This window comes from Melospiza melodia, chromosome 16 (assembly GCF_035770615.1).
Source record: "Melospiza melodia melodia isolate bMelMel2 chromosome 16, bMelMel2.pri, whole genome shotgun sequence".
Taxonomy (NCBI): domain Eukaryota; kingdom Metazoa; phylum Chordata; class Aves; order Passeriformes; family Passerellidae; genus Melospiza; species Melospiza melodia.
Window position 1 is genome coordinate 3933440 of NC_086209.1, and position 19563 is coordinate 3953002.

Consider the following 19563-nt stretch of genomic DNA (forward strand, 5'->3'; position numbering starts at 1 on the left):
GGGTAGAATGCTATCTGAGGGCCAAGCTGGTATCTTGCCTCTCAGTTGCTCACAAGACTGATTTTGTGTCTTTTTATCCTCCCTGTAGTTAGTACAGTGCTCTTTATTTTGGTTGCTGTTTTGAAGAAATATTTGAGACTCCTGGGCCAGCTCAGTAACATGGGACTGCTAGGAGCAGCCTGTGCTATTAGGGGTTTGTGACTTATTCTGATGCAGTTTAAGCTTTTCTAGAGCTTCCCTTGTTCTCTCTCCAGGTGATATATATATATATACACCCATGTCTACAAACCAGGCAGATCCCCTGAGTTTAAAGGGGAAAAGGTGCAACTACCAGAAGTGCCTCTCAGCTGTAGTTTTACCAGAATAGCACAAACTCTCTCCCAGCCAGTGTGCAGCAAGAGTGAACAGGAAACAAGTGGCCAGCTCATGTTTTTGAAGGTTCCTACCTGGGCATGCCGGAGTCGCGGTGCTGTCTGGGAGGGTTCTGCTGGTGATAGGGCTTGTAGGGTGCCATGGCTGCAGCTCCCTGGGAGCAGTGGATGGGAGGGAAGCGCCCTGAGGGAGCACTGTGCTGCAGCCTGGGGGGCAGCACTGGCTGGCCCCTGCTGTAAGCCACAGCCATGAACACTTCCTTCCCACGGACCTTCTTGAGCATCCTCTTCCGTGTTTTCATATCCATTTCTGCAGTTTCCATGAAACAGAAAAGATTTACACCTTAAACCTGAGCTATGGCCTCAAATGATAAAGTGAAGAAGAGCCCATAGAGAAGAAAGCCAGAGGCATGTTCCAGAAAAAAGTGCATTGTAAATATGGACACTACAGACATTTCTTTAAAAGAATCAAGCAGGAATTCATGATACAAGCATCTGACACGGGAACACCTTCCCAGCTTCAGCTGATCCAACCAGTACTCAGTGTTAAAATCTCTCTATGCAGGCTGTATTTATTTATAAAAGTAAAAAAACCTCACAATTCCTCCTCCAAATTAAATTGAACCCATATTTAAGTGGGTTCCTGGTCCATCTATGCATCTCTGCTAATGCCCAGTCAGACAAGCTCTCTGGTTCACTGACATGTGTTTTTAGATGGTTCTCAAGGGGCAAATTTGTTCTGGGCAATTTTGAGCAATACCAAATTTACTCTGTATTTCAACAGATTTGCTCTATTGAAAAGTTCAATTCATCCCTGTCTGAAAGATAGCTTTCTATAAAACCCTTACAGTGACCAAGTTTTACATCACAGGGTGAATTGAGTCCATTCCAATATCCAAAGACTGCTACAGGTACAGCTCCCATGAGCAACTCCTCTGCTTCCCCCCAGGGAAGAAATGTTTCTGGAAGCATTGTACAAACCTATTCCTGAGAAGTGTCCACCTGTTACTTTCTGATAAGCTCCTCTTCTGTTGTGAGCCATATTCCAAGCAAGGACAGGAGCCACTTGTGACACTGGCTTTAAGTTTGCCAAAGGAACTGTGTGCCTGCAGGAAGGACACCCATGTTAGCAGTGCCCCAGGGATACACTCTGCACAATAACATAAGCTGAAGCAACACCAAGACAGAGGAAATAGCTTGTGAAATAAATAATCTGCTTCTCTGGCACATTACTGCTACTTGTTTAATAAGAAAAGACAAGCTAGGCTTTAGGTTAAACACTATTTTAGTTTAATCACTATTATTTCCTGGGTCAAGTCTCTCTCCCCAGCCTGCATCTGTGTGCCTCCAGAGGTACACCTAAAAGCAGGGTACAACAGAATTTTTGCAGGATGTTGTCAATCCCAGCTTTGGAGGAGGGTGAATGATTCAACAGCAAGGGGGAGAAAGTGATTAGATTCACCAAAAGTGCCAATTATTTTGTTGCTTGGGTACAGCATAAAAACTCCAGAGAAATCCAACAGAGGAGGGCAATTTGCTCTCTGTGAATTAAGCCCAAGCTGTAAAGATCACTTTTACATTCCAGTGAAGGAAAAGCAGCAAGGTTTCACATAAAGCATTACAATAATGATTTTGGTCATTAGAAAAAAAAGAAAGCCCTCAACCATAAAGAGTTTAAACTCAAAGTCATCACTGCTTACTTTTCTGCCAGCTCCTCAACAAATACAGTCAAAGTGTTGCTATCCTGTCCAACTTCCTGGATGTGAGCATTGTAATACTTCTCTCCTGGTTCCAGACGCACCTGGAGGGAGAATAAGGAAAGCTCTAAAAAACTTGAACTGCATCAGGATATTGCCCACAAACCACTAACACAAAAGGCTGCTCCCAGCCAGTCCCACATTAGTGAGCTGGCCCAGGAGTCTCAAATATTTCTTCAAAACAGCAAAAATAAAGAGCAGTGTACTAACTCTAGGGAGGATAAAAATGACAAAATCAGTCTTGTGAGCAACTGAGAGGCAAGATACCAGCTCCCTAACTTATTTTTATCCCCTGTGCCCAGCAGATAAGTGCCAAGGAAGACTGCTGCTTAAGAACTTAAGGAAAACAGAAGATAAAGTAAGAAAAGGAAAGCTCAGCTCAGTAAGAAACGAATCACTGAGTGAATAATTAGCACTACCTTAAAGATTGATAAAAAAAAATGGGCCCTCACTACATACGACATCAGAATACAAAGAAAACAGACCTTCCTTTCAGCATCTCCTGTCCAGATCATTCTACTCCTCCCTTTTTAGCTCTTCCTTTTTTATTTTATAAAAATATTTTGCTACTTCACTTTTGAGAAACATAAGACTATCCAGAATTGTTGCTTAGCCCAAGTGAAAAACCTAAAGACAACCACATCAAAAGCACCCCCTGTGCATTTTGAGCTCTGCCTGGAACTTCCACACTCAGAGAATGTGGATGACTGGTTTACATTGAATCCCCAAACTGATTTTCTATCAGACTACCAAGTTTAAAGGTAGATTTCAGAAAGAAATTTCATTTAAAAGAACACCTACAGGGAAGAGAATTAGAAAAGCGTTAGAGAATTCTATGAAGTCAAATGACCTCATTGTTTATCACAGTCCATTTAAAGTAGTTTTAACAGCTGATCAGAAGTGAATCTCCTTTGAGTACTGACCTGACACTTATCTCCTAAGTAGTACTGTCTCCCAGCAAACACCATGTAGTCAGTTTTTTGAAGCTCTAAAAAGAAATGAATAAATAAATGGGGGGAAAAAAGCCTTTCAGCTACTGTTCTTTCTTCACATATCCTAAAATACTTCATGACAGCAGCCAACTACAATTTATAGGCCAATTGAGTTAAATACTTCCTGTGCATACCTGAATATTCCCCATAGTAACAGTGGAGTAACTCTAGGTGCTCTTACAATAGACCATAACCAGGCTAAGTCACATGAGACCAGCAACAGCCAGATAATGCAGCAAGCAGCACTGCTACAACACTGCAGCTTCTGTGGTGGCACAGAGCTAATCCTGCATTTAATATAAATCCTGGAATTAAAAATGTTGGACATCTCTTATCCTGCCAGAGTCCCAGTGGCACTTGGCAAACATGAAATGTCATCCAGGAAAAGCTAACATTGCCTAAAGTCTCCTTGCTGTTAGATTTCAGCTTTTTTTACCTCTGTTCCTTGCCTGGCTTTTCTGCACGTCAGTATTCTACACAGATAATTGGTTACCACACTGTTCCAAGAATTTTAATGATCCTCATTACTGATTACTCCGTGGTGAAATGCTGGAGTTCTTCAGCATGCAAAGCACTTTGGGTCAGACATCAAGCATCACTTAAAAACTTATCTTTCTTGGTAACTTCTTGCTTTACAGATCAGCCACAGTGAATGCCAAAAAGCAGCCAACCTTTCCCAAGCCACAAGAACCACAAAATCTCCGCAGAATGTTCAAGCCCAGGAGGGCTAGGAGGCAGGAGAAAAACTCATCTGACAGATCTCAATGCTATATTTGAGATATTCATTATTATACAATTCTGAGGCCAAAATCGTGCTCTAAAAAGAAGTCTCTGCACACATGCTCTAACAAAAAACTCTCACATTTGAACACTTTCCAATACAACAGAATGGCAACAGAGTTCTGTGCTCTGCTGTGAATCCTCCTATTTCCTGTGTACAGTCAATGAGTAGCAGAGATCAGATTTTTAGCAACCTTGTACCATTATACAGTATCCAAAGCTGGGTATTTTGTGCTTTGAATGGCAGACAGGACACCAAGAGCATGTCCTACCTACAGCTGTCTGCTGGGTTCACCCCTGCCCTTCACATTTCAGCTGTGAAGAATCAGGTGACAGGACTCAAGATTCATAAATTTAATGCTAACCCTACTACAGGAAGAGCTTTTTGACTTTTCCCTTTCCAAAAGATACCTTTTCTACTGTCCAGCCAAACATCAAACTCCACATTTCGATAGATGGTAGAGTCCAGTGCCTTTAGCACTTTATAAGGAACAGGCATCTTTGGAGGATTTTCTGGAGGCTAAAAACAGAATTGGAACGGAGCATTAACAAGTGCATTTCATGTGTTCAGCACAGTCTCTATTCTGCCAGCATCTGTGCAGCATTTAAAAAAGTACAGATGCTATTTTCCAAAATTTTCACTTCCACTGTATTTCCCTAAAAACTAAAACTCAAAGAGTATGAAAACAGATTCAGGCACTCAGGTGCTGAGCAAACTGACTCTGGAAAGCAGAACAGGCTCAAGAGTAACACTTGGCATTGTTCTGTACTCAAAATTAATCAAAGGAAGCTAACCAGATCAATGATGCCACAGCTTCAAAAGTAAGTGAGCATTTCAGTTATTACATCTGAAAACTCTGCACAATTTCCAGAAGTATTCTGAAGCAATTTATACTACAGTCAAGACAAAAGTGAACTAATTTAAACCATATTCTGGGAAAAACAAACAAATCAGGAAACATCTGCTAAGCTCCATCTTTTGGGGAAAATAAAAATCAACTAGAGAAGGACTAGAGAATTTCAGAAAGTAAAAGAGCCATTTCCAGTTTAAGAGAATCTCAAGGGCAAAACCAAAAGACAAGTAGATGGAAGAAATAAACCACCTACTAACCAAAAATACATTTTTAGAAAGTGGTAAAGAGGATTTAGCCCTAACAAAGGTAACACCATACAACAGGAAAAAACCCCCAAAAGCAAACCAGAAGGATTTTTCCTGAAGTGCCAAACCTTTTGTTCCTCAATGCCTTGTTTGAACTTGGTTTCCTGTGGATTGTCAGCATCATTGCCTTCCCAGTCGTCCAGTCTAAAAAATTGAAAATAAGATTACAAAAGCTACAACACACAATTTCCAGCCAGGATTAATATCACCAACTGTTCAGACAAGCTGAAAAAGCACCATGGTGCCATCAAGTGGCACATTTTGCCTTAAACACCAGCAAAGTGCAATGCAGTGCAGGACCAGCCTTTTCCAAGCTTTAAGAACTTGACCTTTGCTTGTTGCAATACCCACCCCTAATGAGGGCTTGCATTAGGAAAGGATGGAGGTGATCCCACTGACAGAGTTCTTGCACTGTCAAGGACAAAAAGACACTGTGCCAGGTACCATCAAACCAATGCTGTCTGCAAGCATTCAGAGGCAGCTCTCAAGCCTTTCAGAGCTATGGAGGCTTAGAAGAATAAGTCTCTCATTAAAAAAATAATTTAAAAAGCTCTAATGAATAAGGAGCAATTTTGCTTACAAATAAGCTGTCATTTTACAGAGTAGCACACAACTATAGAACAGCCTGCAGCAGAGGACAGTCAATTATGTGGCAATTCCCAACTCCAAGAAAAGCACGCTCTCTTCAATGATATACCCGAGCTTTGTGTTTGTGTCATAACATAGGAAAAGAAGAGTTAATACTCCATAAAAATCCATAGAAACTTGGAAAAGTTGTCTTCTGCAAGGTTTTTAAGGTGTTTTTTTTTTTTTGCTTTCCTCTTACCAGATCCCCTTCCCAAAATACTACCTCTTTTCTGATGGATTTCGGGGCACTTTTTCATGGAGACAACCAAAGTTTGCATCCTCACTTCCTACAGGAGCACTGTTTCTGTTCTTCTTGGATCCACTTCGAAACACCTCAACTGCAGACCTTAATTCTTCCTCATCCATGCCAAACACATCTTTGTAGAGGATCTCATATAATACAGCTGAACAAACCAACACAAAGCTCGACAATATGAGATCCGTAAGAACTCCTGCAGTTTAAGGCAGGCAGATCTTCAGATATTATCTACTGTTAAAGGGCTGTACTGACATCAAATGCAGTTAAGGACAGGATCATAAAGTAACTTAGTTGGGAATAAGGGACCTCTGGAAGTCATTTAGTTCAAAAACTCACTTAACAGGTAAAAAAAAATGAGTCTATGCATAAAAATATACCAGAAGTGAGCTTCCATCTCTCTTCTCCCCACCCCTGAAAACTAAACAAACCCTGCCTCTAAACATATGAAAACACACAATTCTCTTCCACATAAAAATGATTTCAAGTTTACCCTGGCAAATGGCAGCATTTTCCTGAAATTGTTTTGTATACACAGAGTCATAATGGCCGTTACCGGAACAACACAGTAAAATCTGGGAAAATTAAAAAAACAAAGTTTTAAGGCTGGAATGATGTAATCCCATCAATTATGATGAATTCAGTAAATTCTGATATCCTTTTATTCTACAGTTGACACCAACTCACCAAGAGAACAGTAAATATTCTCAATATAAACATGAAAAAGCTGAGCTTTTTTTGAGCTGTACCATCAGCTCAAAACTGAAATTTAGGTAAAGTCTTTATGTAACTTTGTATCATACAAAGAAAAAAAACCCATCTGTACATCCTGCTGTATTGAACATGAAACAGGAATTTGTTTCCAACACCACCAATTGCTCAGGAGGTAAAATAAATACAACCCATTGCATGCAGCACCCTGAGACACACTATCCCAAGTGTCAAAGGCACATTTCATCCTTCTCTGCCTGTAAGATTAGAGGAGCATTTACTTCTCTAGCCCTTAAAAACTTGCTTTTTAGAAGCAGAAGAGATGCTTTCTGCATCACAGGCATTGACACATCATGTAAACATGTGCCACCAAACTTCTTGGCACACAACCACAGCCAACTGCAATGGGCAGGAGCCCTGAGGCAGCTGTCAGCATGCTGCCAGCGAGGATGCTGCCCAGAAAACTAGCTCCCAGAAGGAGCCCAGATGCCAGGACTCTTCATTCTGGGTGCTCTGTGGATTCTGCCAACACAAGCTCTCCTCTTGTGGCGAGGAGGAGCAACACCAGAAGGAGCTGCTGCCCAAACTCAACAGAGTAATGCCAGATAGCTGCCAACACTTAATGAGACTTCTGGTGGGAAAGCCTTGAGCACTTAGACCATGCTGTTTGATTTTTAAACTCAGCTCATTTTAGAATTAAATTAAGCTACACAGGAAACTGTGTAGATGAAGAAAGAAGCACAGGTAATGAAGACAGCAATGCTTGTCAACAGATCAGTAACAGCTGCAGCAGCACAGGTTCAGAGCAGACGGGCCACCTTTGCAAATCTAGCAGCCCACACTGAAATCCATGCCACAGGAGCTTCACTGGCATCATGCCTGAAGTAGCCACATAATTGTGCACCCACATCTACACAGCTCCAGAGGGGTCAGATGCAAGGTAATACACAGTATTTGTCTTTATGCTCCTTCCTTTGGCTCCTACTACTATCCGCAGTTCTGATGTACATAAGCTGTTCTAATAACTCTCACTCTGAACTGGGATCGGTTTGTAGGTCACAAAAATCAATCAATTTATTACAATCATCCCTTCCCATTAACTTCCCCTTCTCGGGGAAAAAATTAGACAACCCATCCAGCTTCAGTGAAAGTAAAGAAACAGACTGGCAGGGGAACAGCAGGAAATTTCCCTCACTTCTACTGACCTTGTCTTCAAAGCCATTGTCTGTAGCACGTGTGGGTGCCTTCCCGGGGTACCGGTACACTATGAAGTCTCGCCTAGGTAGGCAGAGGGAAAACAAGACTTGCAAGAGCACACTCTCAGTAAACCATCTTATAAGGAAGTTTCCAGGGAGCAGTTTAGAGCTGTTGGTTTACAGAAAAACCAAGCAAAGCACTTTCCCTGATAAATGAATGCTACCATAAAGGAACAGCCATATGAGCAAACCTATCTTGAGGGGGAAACAAAAATTATCTGTGAAAGGCCATGATGCTTACTCATAGATTAAGTCAAGTACTTACACCTACAGAAGGGTGTTCTAGTCAAAGTGACTTAGGCACCCTGCAAAAGGACTAGAACCTCAGTGCAGGGAGCTAGTAATTCCTGCTTTACTGTTCTTACTAGTCACTTAATTCCTGTTCTTACTATTCAGTCTAAGTGACTTAGGCACCCTGCAAAAGGACTAGAACCTCAGTGCAGGGAGTTAGTGATTCCTGCCAAACTTCAGATGCTCCTTTAGTACTGGGACAGAGTGAGCCTGCAAAAGGAGGCTTTTATCTCCCACCACTAGAGAGCCAGACTGCTTTTTACAATTGGCATCATTTAATTAGCTTAATTCAGCAAGACAGCAGCACCTGCACAGTTCTGTGTTACCTCTGAAATAAACAGCAGTGTTTACACACCAGGTAGGGCAGGTACTCCTCACTGCTGGAGCTTTCAAGAACACCTACACGAGTTTTAGCCATGCTTGTAACTACCACACAGTGTTTGCACTGCACACAGCTCCTCAGTTCTGCCCATTTTCCAGTCTTCAGCCACTAGAAGCAAACCTGACATTTAAGTTTAATATCAGCAAAATGATAGCAAACAAGCATCTCTGGAAACTGACCCTGCCCTCAACCCCCATTAGAACAGGGGCTGTGATGGCACCATTTACATGTCAGTTAAGTTTTTTAGGGAAGCATTTTTCATCCTGTTTCATACCTTCACCTCTCAGTGGCAAACACACAAAGTTTTGGAGCCAGAATCCCCACACCAAAGGGCAAAACAAAGTAAACCTTAAGAAAGGGGTACGTACTTGTACATCATTGATAAGGCACTTATTTCCAGCTGGCCAGCACTTTCCTAGGCAATATGATGAGATTATGTGAGATAGCAGAAGAATCTAAACATCAACAACGATATTGCACATTTCTGTAGTATTAGAATTCTGTACTATTAAAACATCTGTTCAAAATCATCAGTTTGTTAAAGCAATAATGCACTGAAAGTTGAGATACAAGGATTTGGGGGAGAGTGAGGTAAAAGGAGTCTGCTACATGGGGTGGCCACAATTACCAAAATTTTTAAGACTGAGCTGCTCCAACACATCACTTTAGATATTATTTTTTAAAACCCACATTTGTTTCAAAAACTGCTGCACTCACCAAAGTTACTGGTTAAAGACTAAAGAAATAGAAGTCTGAACAGTAAAGGAGGAAGCAGGGAATTGTAAAGCCTGACAGACATTTCACTTAAGGTGTACTCCACATATTTAGTTTTTTTTTTCTTAAAGAGTTTCAGTTAGGAATAAGCTTTTTACAGTCCAGCCTGCAGAGACTGGACTGCTCCTTTTCACCCATGCAAATTCCCTACTAAAACTGGTATTGTTTATACATGTACACTTTATTCACATTTATCAGTACAAACCCTTAGTATTACTTATGTAATTGATTCCCCAAGATCTGGGTCTATCTATAAAAACCCCTCAAATTCAAATAATCACATTTCAAACAACTATCTGAACACCTTCCTGTTCTAGTTTCTTCAGATTTAAGTCTCTTAATAAGTCTAAAATCAGGCTTACCTTTGGATCTCCTAGTCGTTCTAGGTATTTCTCAAATGAGCCTTCCACATACTTAAAAAAAAAAAAAAAAACAAAGAAGAAAACAGATATAAAAACTTAAGCAGTTAGAAAGCAAAGTTAAAATTAAACCTAAAGACTACTTAACAGCTACCAGCTGTTGTTTTGGAAGGGGCAAGGCACATAGAACATAGGAATGATTTGAGGTATCAATGTGAGAATACCAAGAGATTCTAAAAAAATATTAAGGATATGAGTCCAAGTAGCATTCAAGTTCCTCCTAGATTAAATGAAGCACTTCAATGTGATTAGAGGGAAAACAATGAAAAACCCCAAAACACCTCAAAACCGTCCAACACCACAATGCACACACACAAACTGCCACGGACAAAACCAACCAAAAACCATATCTCAAAACTCAATGACTTTATGTAATTATTCCAGAATTTCCCACCATCTTTTGATATGAATTTCTCGCTCCAGAAACCTACGCATTTCCCACCTACTAAATTCTGCAATGGTCGCTCCACAGACAATATACTACACAAATAACTTGCCCCATTCACTACTAAGTGGTTTCAGAAACTTCAGAACCAAAGGCAAGTAAAACTTGTGTAACTGCAACTCAACATAAGGAAGCAATCACTCTGTCATTTCCCCTGTCTTTCAAGCATCAAGTGCGCCAAACCATCGTGTTCTCGGTGCTAAACCAGTGACCCCCTCCCACAGCACTTCCAAACCGCACGCACCCAGCTCAGACACAGAACTCGGGGTACTTACGGATTCAAACCTCGACTGGTGCTGCCTCATATACGAGACGCAAGCTTTCCTAACTTCTGCGTGATGAATTTGAGATGAAAACAGCTGGGGAAATAACGGTAACAAAGAGATAACGTCAATAGTTTAACCCACGCCTCGCGTTAGGCATGAATCCTCCAGTCTAACGCCACCACAACAGGAGGCGGTGCAGAGGCTGGGGACACCTGGGGACACCTGAAGCTGAGGGGAGCCCAAGCGCCCGGAGCCGCTCGCACCCATCCCCACACACATTCCCAGCCATCCCTGTGCCACCTCCTCGCTCTGGGCTCACGGCCGGGTCTCCAGGAGCTCTCTGGGGGCACCCCCGGCCCGCCCCGGGCCTGAGGCGCCCCGGCTGCCCCCAGCCCGGCCGGCTGCGCACCTGCTCGGAGACGGCTCGGAAGAGGCAGGAGGCGTCCTTGGCCGTCATCTTGCGGTACAGCCCCAGGCTGCCCAGGTACTCGTCCATGGCCACCTCGCTGAAGGACTTCTGCCCGAAGTACTTCTTGGAGCCTTTGTGCATCTTCCCGGCCGGGGCGGCTGAGGCGGGCGCGGAGACGCGGGCGAGGCGCGAGGCGCCGGGCGCGCGGCCGCCGCTAATAAGGCGCCGCTAATGAGGCACCGCGCCCACCTGCGGGACGGACAGCCCGGCCCGGCCCCTCGGATCCCGCTGGGGTTATTTTAGGTTGGTTTAGGGCAGTTTTTAGAGTGCCTGGTGCCCGGCGTGGGTGCGCATCCCAAGCCCGTGGGAAGCGGCTCCTCCCGTACCTGCCTTGGCTGAGCTCAACTTCATGGCTGGGCTGCGGGGAACCAGCGCGGACATCGCCCCGGTGGTTATCCAGGATTCCTCCAGCTGCCGAGCTGGAGGCGAGTTGCTAGCAGTGGGTTTGAAATAACTCCGTAGAAATCGTTAAGGGAGTGAAGAATCTTAGTGGGTCCTAATCAAATATCTGGGGCAAACTTTGGGGGATTGGCAAAACTGAGCCTTGCACAGCTGTGCGGCCTGATTTGTTCCACCTGTGGCCCATCGTGCTTGATTTGAATGCTTCTATGTACATTTAACTTCCTCATGAAAATTGTACTTAGACATCCAATGGGCCAATTCAGGAGTTTCATCTTCTTGTTTTAAACAACAAAAGCAACCGCCCGCCCCCCCCCAATAATGTCTTTGTGGGAAGGGCAATTAGCACCAATTATACACTTCTAAAGTTCTAGAGCATTAGAAACCTAAGAACCTGCATGGAGGTTTTAAAGTCCAAACCCCCTTTGGTTTTCAAAATATTTACTTGAAGAAATCGATGTAACACATCATTGCCAAATTCGATACTCTAAATGGGAAGCTCTGATCAGCATCAAAGAATCCCAGAAAGGCTTGGGTTTGCAGGGACCCTAAAGTTCTGGTTTCAACACTCCTACCATGGGCAGGGCACCTTCTAATATACCAGGCTGCTCCAAGCCCTGTCCAGCCTGGCCTTGGGCACTGCCAGGGATCCAGGGGCAGCCACAGCTTCTCTGGGAACCTGTGCCAGGGCCTGCCCACCCTCACAGGGGAGAATTTCTTCCTTACGTATAATGTAAATAGGAAACACTCGGTTATGATGGGGTAACACCATGCAAAAGGAGCAATTGCATTGCCAAGCCCATTCCTGTCCTATGTTTTGTGGGTAAATCACCCAAACAAAGGGCGGCAGTTTGGCAGCTTGTAACTTTTTTCACCTGGATGCACCACATGCCTTTTTCCCTTTTGAGCCTTAAATAGCTCACTTTTAAGCTCTCTTTTCAGTGATTCTGTAAACACACCAACCAAGAGCTGAAGGCATCTGCAGGACATCACAGGAACATCAACAAGGACAATTTATTTCCACCTGTACTTGGCAAAAAAGGTCAAGAGACCACAAGGCATATGCCATGCCTGTAAAGAAGTAGTTTAGCTTGTCCTCATCCGTGGAATTACCATCTCAGTGCAGCTTTTGTGATAGAAATAGGTCTGTCCATGCCACTGGACAGTGCATACTCCCTCATTGTTGGCATTGTTCTCTTTTATGCATAAAGCTGAATGAGTTTGATGCCAAATTGGAAGGCATTTAATATCAGTTAATATTAAATGATATTTTCTTTGAGTGTTTGGCCCAGTTGCAGATCTTAAGTGGAGGAGATGACACATTTTATTCCAACTTTTATATTTCTGGTTTTTTGTTTATTGTAACCCAAAAACTTTATCCAAGAATGAAGCAAACTTTTCTGGCTGTCCAGGAGGAAAAGGTTTCAAAGCTGACAAGTCCATCGATTGCAGTGTCTCCACAAGAGTGCTGTAAAAAACAGACCAAAGGCAAAAATTAAAGAAGAAACAGCCATCCCACAGGAAATGTTTTTATACAGTTTTCTTTCCATGCATCCATACATGATTCTTTAGCATGGAAATATTAAATAAGGGTATGTATGGAAAGGAAGAGAATGCCCAGAGCAGCAGGCCCCAGCCAGCACTGGCTCGTAGGCAGCATTGCTGAGAACACACTTCCATCAGCTTTCTGAGACAAATTCAACTTCTAAACTTTTTAATCTTCTGTGGTCGCAATGCTGGGAGACTGAACAAGATCTGAGGCTCTGCTCCATGAACCATAAGAGGAAATCCATCCTATCTGAACACATGGCAGAGTTCTCCCCTGATCACAGAGCCAGAAAGAACAGCTACATCAATCTGTTACTTGCTATTAGCAGGCTGCAAATAAAGCTCAAATGCTTGGCACTGCCCAACACAAAGAAATAAAAATTCCAAAGCTGACAGAAGCACCAAGCTAATGAGTTTAAGAAACTTGCTCAATTTAAATGAATGCCAGGCCTGGTCTGTTCAGAAAGCTCTTCTGAAACATATGAAACTCTGCTTGCAGGGCAAAGGAACAAGATGCAGACTAAGTAATGGGAGTTACATTTTTTCTGCCTTCAGTTTAAAAGTAATCTTTTATTTTTAGAGTGGAGTTAATCACAAGTAAAGAGAAAACAGTAAGATACAGTCAAAACCAGGAGAATAAATAAACCAAACAGGAGTCAGGATGAACTCTTAAAAAAAGGAGCTAGGGGTTTTGGTGATGGTGGGATTTTTTCATGCATTGTTTGTTTGTGGGGTGGGTTTTTCTCCTGAAGTGACAGGCAGTAGATCTGTGAATTTCCTTGTCAGAGGGTATGGTGGATTCAGGAAGTTTGGTTAAAAGGGCAGCCTGAATGAGGACTTGAAGACAAGGGTACTTAAAGTTACTAACCAGAAAATATCTGATTTATTAATCCCCTGAATCCAAGTGTTTTTCTTTTTTTAATCTAAGTACATGTTACCTCAAACGGAAAAAAATTATTATAAGAGGTTGTGGTAAAAAGGCTTGGTAAGTGTGGTAAATTTCTACCTAGTGTTAGTGTGTTCACTCTGGAAAATGTAATATCCAGATGGAGATGACAGAGTAGGATGTAAATTTCCTTGCTGCATTCTCAGCTGTGCAGTCTCATGGACTGAATGCTCTTGCCCAGCAGGAACAGCCCCAGCAGCTCCATACCTGCAGTTACAGTACAGGACACAGCCATCTCTGTGCAGCTGTTTGGCCAGCTCAAGCTGATGGTTGTTCATCAGCTTGTCATTTATTACTACTATTAGTGGTTTTCCTTTCTCTAGAGTCTCCAGACAGCTACCAGCACCTATGAGAGAAACAGAAAACATGGTGAGAGATCAAATAACCCCCTACTTGCTGCTGAAACAGGGGAGCCTCTAGAACAACCCAACTCTAGTGTGAACCTCAGCACTCCCAGCCAGCCCACCCCAGGCCGGGGAGATTTCATCCACGGACCTCCCGCAGCCCCAGAGGCAGCCGGGCTGTACCTGCGTGGCTGATGACCAGGTCTGCTCCCTGCAGGTCCTCAGCCAGCGAGTCCTTGAACCGGAACGCTTCCACCGCCACGGCCGGGCTGCTGCTGGGCTGCGGCTGCGGCAGCGAGCCCCGGCCCACCTGCAGCACCAGCTTCTGGTAGCCGCGGCTCTGCAGCGCCTGCGGGCACGGCACCGGTGAATGGAGGCGATAACGGGGGTAGGGGAAGATGGTGGAGAGATGCAGGGTGAGGGAAGATGAAGAGAAAGATGGAGAAGAGGGGGACAACGGAGGTAGAATGAAGGAGATGAAGCAGGGATAGAGAAGGCGTGTGAGGGGTGTGCCCAGCTCCCGACTACCCGGCCCCGGTACCGCCGCCCTCTCCCCGTCCCTCCCGGCTTCACAGACCGTCCCTCCCCTTCCTCCGCCAACACTTCACGCTTCTCCCCCGGGAATCCCCGAACGGCCCCGGCGCCCTCAGGCACCCCGGGACGCGGTAGGGAGGGCGGGGCAGCCCGCGGCGCGCAGGCGCCAGCCCCGGGAGGGCAGGCCTGGCCTCCGCTGTGCCGCTGTCGGTGTCTCGGCCGGCTGACCTGCAGCGCGGGCGGGGAGCGGGCCGTGGCGATCAGCTCATCGAAGCTGGTGGTGCCCACGGTGACAAACACGGACTTCATGGCCGCCGGGACGGGCCGGGCCGGGCCGGCTGCGGGGCCGCCAGAGGGCGCCGTGCGCCCGCGCACAGCTCCCGAAATGGCGGCCGGGCTGAGGGGAGGGACGGGGCGGGCGGGAACGCCTCCTTCCCTCACGGGCCCGGCCCTCCCTGTCCCTCCCTGTCCACTCCCGCGGCTTCTCTGCAGGGATGTTTTCCTGTACGCTCGTTTCGGCGTGGCTGGAGCCGCTGCGCTATGGGGTTCTCCCTCTCGGTGCCGCACCAGTAGCGATGGTGGCCGCTTTAACGAGCCAACTGTCCGGCAGCGTTTAGAGGCTGTTTCACGCTTTTAGACTTTAAAGGAGAAGAGGTAAAAAATAAATTTGAAAAAGAGATTTTGGCCTCCACGTATTATTTCAGCATTGGGGACGCACATAACAGCCTGGGTGGGTGTGTTCAGAAGTGCCATTGCCAGAGCAGGGCCACAGCCACCTTCCCTGTACAGACTGACACTGGTCCAAGCCTCCCACAACACTTATTGAGGGAGTAACACTTTAACTTCTACTCCAAAATCATGAATATTAAATGTGCTAACACAGTTATGAATATTAGATGTGTTAAATGTGTTCACTGAAGAGTAAGAATGACCCCTGAACAGTTGCACAAACTGAGCTGGCAGTTTTGTTTCTTATTAGTAAGTGTAACACAATGCATAATTTGCCACAAAGATAAACCAAAGTTAGACATCTAAATCTATTTATTCCCTGAATTAAAGTCAACAGATGAGGTCACAACTGTATACACAGTTGTGTATACATGGTGTTGGAAGAGGGATGCAGCTTCTTGTGGAAACCTCTGATTGCCATGTTAATACCTTGTTCACAATGCTCATTAGCCCCCTGTTGTTTTCATTTCGCCTAATGAGCCACGCTGAAATGTACTTATTTTTTGATTAAAGCAATAGTGTTGACAGCAGACACTGTCTGGGGGGAAAATGCTGTAGAACAAAACATTATTGGTGTCCTGAGTGCACAGGGACAAGTGGCTCTGCCCAGCCTCATCCAGCTCTTGCTGTTGTCCCTCAGGAAAAGGAATTTGGGAGCTGAGGGTGGCCACAACACCAGCCAGGTAAAGACCTCACAAACAGGGCACAGTCCAGCAAGGACATGGACACAATGTCAGCCCCAGGAAACCCAAAGAGCAGTTCATGAACAGAATTAGCAGCAAAGACACCCATGAGTCACCTCTGTCATCCCAGCAGGAGAAGGATGTGGTTAGGTAGGTTCAGAGGAGGGCCACAAAAAGGCTCAGGAGCTGGAACACCTCCCCTGGGAAGCCAGGCTGGGAGAGCTCAGTGTTCAGCCTGGAGAAGCGAAGGGTCCAGGGACACCTTGGAATCCCTTCCAGTGCTTAAAGGGGCTCCAAGAGAAAGCTGGAGAGGGACTTTGGACAAGGGCCTGGAGTGACAGGACACAGGAAAATGGCTTCAAACTGAAAAAGGGCAGAAAAATTTAGGCTGGATATTGAGAATTAATTCTTCCCTGTGAGAGTGGTGAGGCCCTGGCACAGGGTGCCCAGAGACGCTGTGGCTGCCCCTGGATCCCTGGAAGCATCCAAGGCCAGGCTGGATGGGGCTTGGAGCAGGAAGGTGTCCCTGACCATGGCAGAAAGTTAAAACTGGATGAACTTAAGGTCCCTGCAAACCCAAACCATTCTATGGTTCTATTTAAACCCCAAGGTTAAATAAAGTCCCTGTCCAAGAGTGTGAGTGGAAGCTCCAGCTGAGACTGGTCACACAAATAGTGCAGTCAGGGCCCTGACAGCTGTGGGAGAAGAAGGTAGATTTGGGATGAAAAGGAAAATGCTAAATTTTTCAGGTGTTGGAGAAAAGGTTCAGCACCTGGTAAAGGACAGGATAATGAAATGTTAGAGATTTTGGTTGGTTTTTTTTTTTTTTGTTTTTTTTTTTTCTGTGTGTCATTAGAAGTTAGTGTCCTCTGCAGCTAGCAATTCCAGATTCATGCTGTATAGGGGTTAGAAGAAAAAATATTCACATGTAAAATTGCAGTGACTTAAATTTGAATTTTCACTGGAGGATACATTCCACTTGCACATTGAATCAGACTTGTTAGGGTGATTTTAAATGGAAGAGAAAAGGGAAAACCATCCATTAAGGGACTCAATTTCATGCTAATTTGTACCTGCTGTTTTAATTAGAAGCTGTGTAGGGCATAAGTAGAATTTTGCCCATGAGTGCTTAGGCTGAGGTCTGTGAGAACTACAGATCACTCTCAAAATGAGGTGCTTGGAGCTGAGCCTGTGCAGTTTTGAGGCAGGTAGAGGTCATGTAATCCAGGCTTGGTGCTCTGTATTGCTTCATTGCTGCCTCTGTGATAAACCACAGAGTGGTCACAGAACTGAGCTGCCAGTGACTTGTTTGCAGTTAGATCAGCTCACTGGGCTGCACAAGCAGCACTGCCAGCACAGGGAGGTGGCAGAGCTGTGGTACATTGGATTTAGTCTGTTTTAGACACTGGGGGATTGCACTTGCATTCATCTTTTTTTGGCCAAAGCTGCAGGCACATTTTCTGAGCCCTGTGGCTCAGGCAGCTGAGTGCCCATAGCTTTGGGGCAAACCTTGTGTGAACCTAGCCCTGCTTGGGCGGGGCAGTCTCTCTTTGCAGTGCCAATTGTCTCTCTCCAGTCTATATGTGTGTGGTATTATCAGGATAGTCCAGAACTAGGGGCTTAATCTGACATAACGTGGTCCTGGGCCCCAGGGAGGGGCTAGGATAGGGCTGAAATGGAAAATAGATTCTCATGAGAGCTTGCTCCCATCTGTGTTTTATAGGGCATAATTTATATTCTCAGATTTTCTTCCTGTGACAACATCTGGGCAAGCAAGTGAAGATGTCATGAGTGCAAGCTGTGTTTTGTTGAGGGAGGAATGACATATCCCTCCCCTCTTCTCCTGAGCTGGTGTTTGAAATGTTTCTGGATGGCTCAGTTCTGAGCACTGTCGCTTTGTATTCAGTTCAGCTTGCCACAATTTGCCCAGAAAGCTCTATAATTATATTATTCAGGGGTAAGAAAAGTGAATGAAAATAAACTAGTCAGCTCACATCTTTGTTTCTGAAAACTATATCCTGCCTTTAGTTTGTTCCTGAAGTCTAAAGGCTGGCCCACAACAGTGGAGAAAAAACTCAGATGACCCTTGAAATGCATGGAGCACATGTATCAAATAATGAGTCATTAAAAAATACACACCAACAGGAAGACAGGAAACCTGTATGAGTCTACAAACTTTGATTTTATTTGAAGGAAATAAAGCCAATGACTGGCTAGTTATTGACTTTCCTTTCCCTTGTATTTTGTGCACAGATTGATTCTCCATATGGCTTGTGATATAATGCTGCAGTGGATGACATGAAGCACAGGAGAGCAATTAGACTTCTCCACACTAAATTTATCTTTTTCTGTGTTTATAAATGTGCAGAAAGAGTAAAGGTAGTCTTACTTCTCTTTCTGATTTGCTTTATATAAATTTGAACTGAAAAAATATTTGCTTCCTTTTCCTCTCACATTGAGATATAGTGCTGTACCTTTGAGGGTTGATATTTTTGTTAATGTAGGGAGCTTTAAAAATCAGATGGAGGATCTTTTGGGGAATAATTCCTTCATATTACTGTGATTCAGAGATGCTTGGCCTGGGAAAATAACAGAGTAGCATTTGTCAGGCAAATGTCAATTTGAAATATTTCACCACATTTCTACATCCTTTGAATTGTGTCTTTGTGGGGCTGTTATTTAGCAGCTGGATTGACACAAAGGCTCAGGCTGGCTGGAGGCAGGGAGAGGTTGGATCACCTCCTCCTCAGGGCTGATGGCAGAAGACAGACACCAAAGCACAGGGAGGAACTTCTCTGACTGAACATCTCACGCGTGGAGTGGAACAGGAGGCTGTGGCTCAGCCAGAATGAGTGTCCACCATCTGACAGCTCTCATGGATTTTTCTGAATTTTGCCACATTTTGTGGTGTGCCTTGAGGCCCCTAGTTCTAGAACTATGGAATCATAGTTTTTAAGGCTTTATGTTTCTGAAGAAGAGACGGAAAACCACTCAGTGACTCTCAGGACACAAACAAAATTTGTTGGAGATCTATAACTATGTATCTGTTTGTTACTCCTGTTTTGCTCCCTATTTAAACAATGTAATGATCCATGTAGACCTGAGCTTCAGGAAGCTGAGTGTTTACTCATTTATGGAAGTGAAGTGCTGCTGGCCTTTGCTCTGCCATGAAGCAGGAGGGCGTCTCTGCCCTGGGATACAGCACATGCTGTGTTTCAATCCTTGTTACAGGACTGTGGCTGGGCTGATTGCTACCTGGAGCTGGATCCTTACTGATGCTCAAGGCCTCTGCTAGTTTTCTGTCATAAATGAAATGCTCACCTAAAGAACCAGAAAATGGGCTTCATATCAAATAAATGAAATTTCTCAAAGCTGTCAGTTTGCAGTAGTGTTTGGGTTATTGGGAGATTAAAGGAAATAATTTG

General features: G+C 44.5%; 1 protein-coding gene across 2 annotated transcripts; it reads right to left on the reverse strand.

Moving 5' to 3' along the window:
• Positions 1–12688: 12688 nt before the first annotated feature.
• Positions 12689–15074, reverse strand: ALG13 (ALG13 UDP-N-acetylglucosaminyltransferase subunit). Of its 2 annotated transcripts, none has more exons than XM_063170937.1 (4): positions 14955–15074; positions 14376–14541; positions 14056–14194; positions 12689–12822 (listed from the first exon to the last, which is right to left on the reverse strand). In XM_063170937.1, the coding sequence occupies exons 1-4, from the start codon at positions 15033–15035 to the stop codon at positions 12711–12713; spliced, it is 498 nt and encodes a 165-aa protein (XP_063027007.1). In that variant the 5' UTR covers positions 15036–15074; the 3' UTR covers positions 12689–12710. The 2 variants fall into 2 exon arrangements, with proteins under 2 accessions (XP_063027007.1, XP_063027008.1); XM_063170938.1 differs by lacking the exon at positions 14955–15074 and adding an exon at positions 14770–14841.
• Between the last annotated feature and the right edge of the window lie 4489 nt (positions 15075–19563).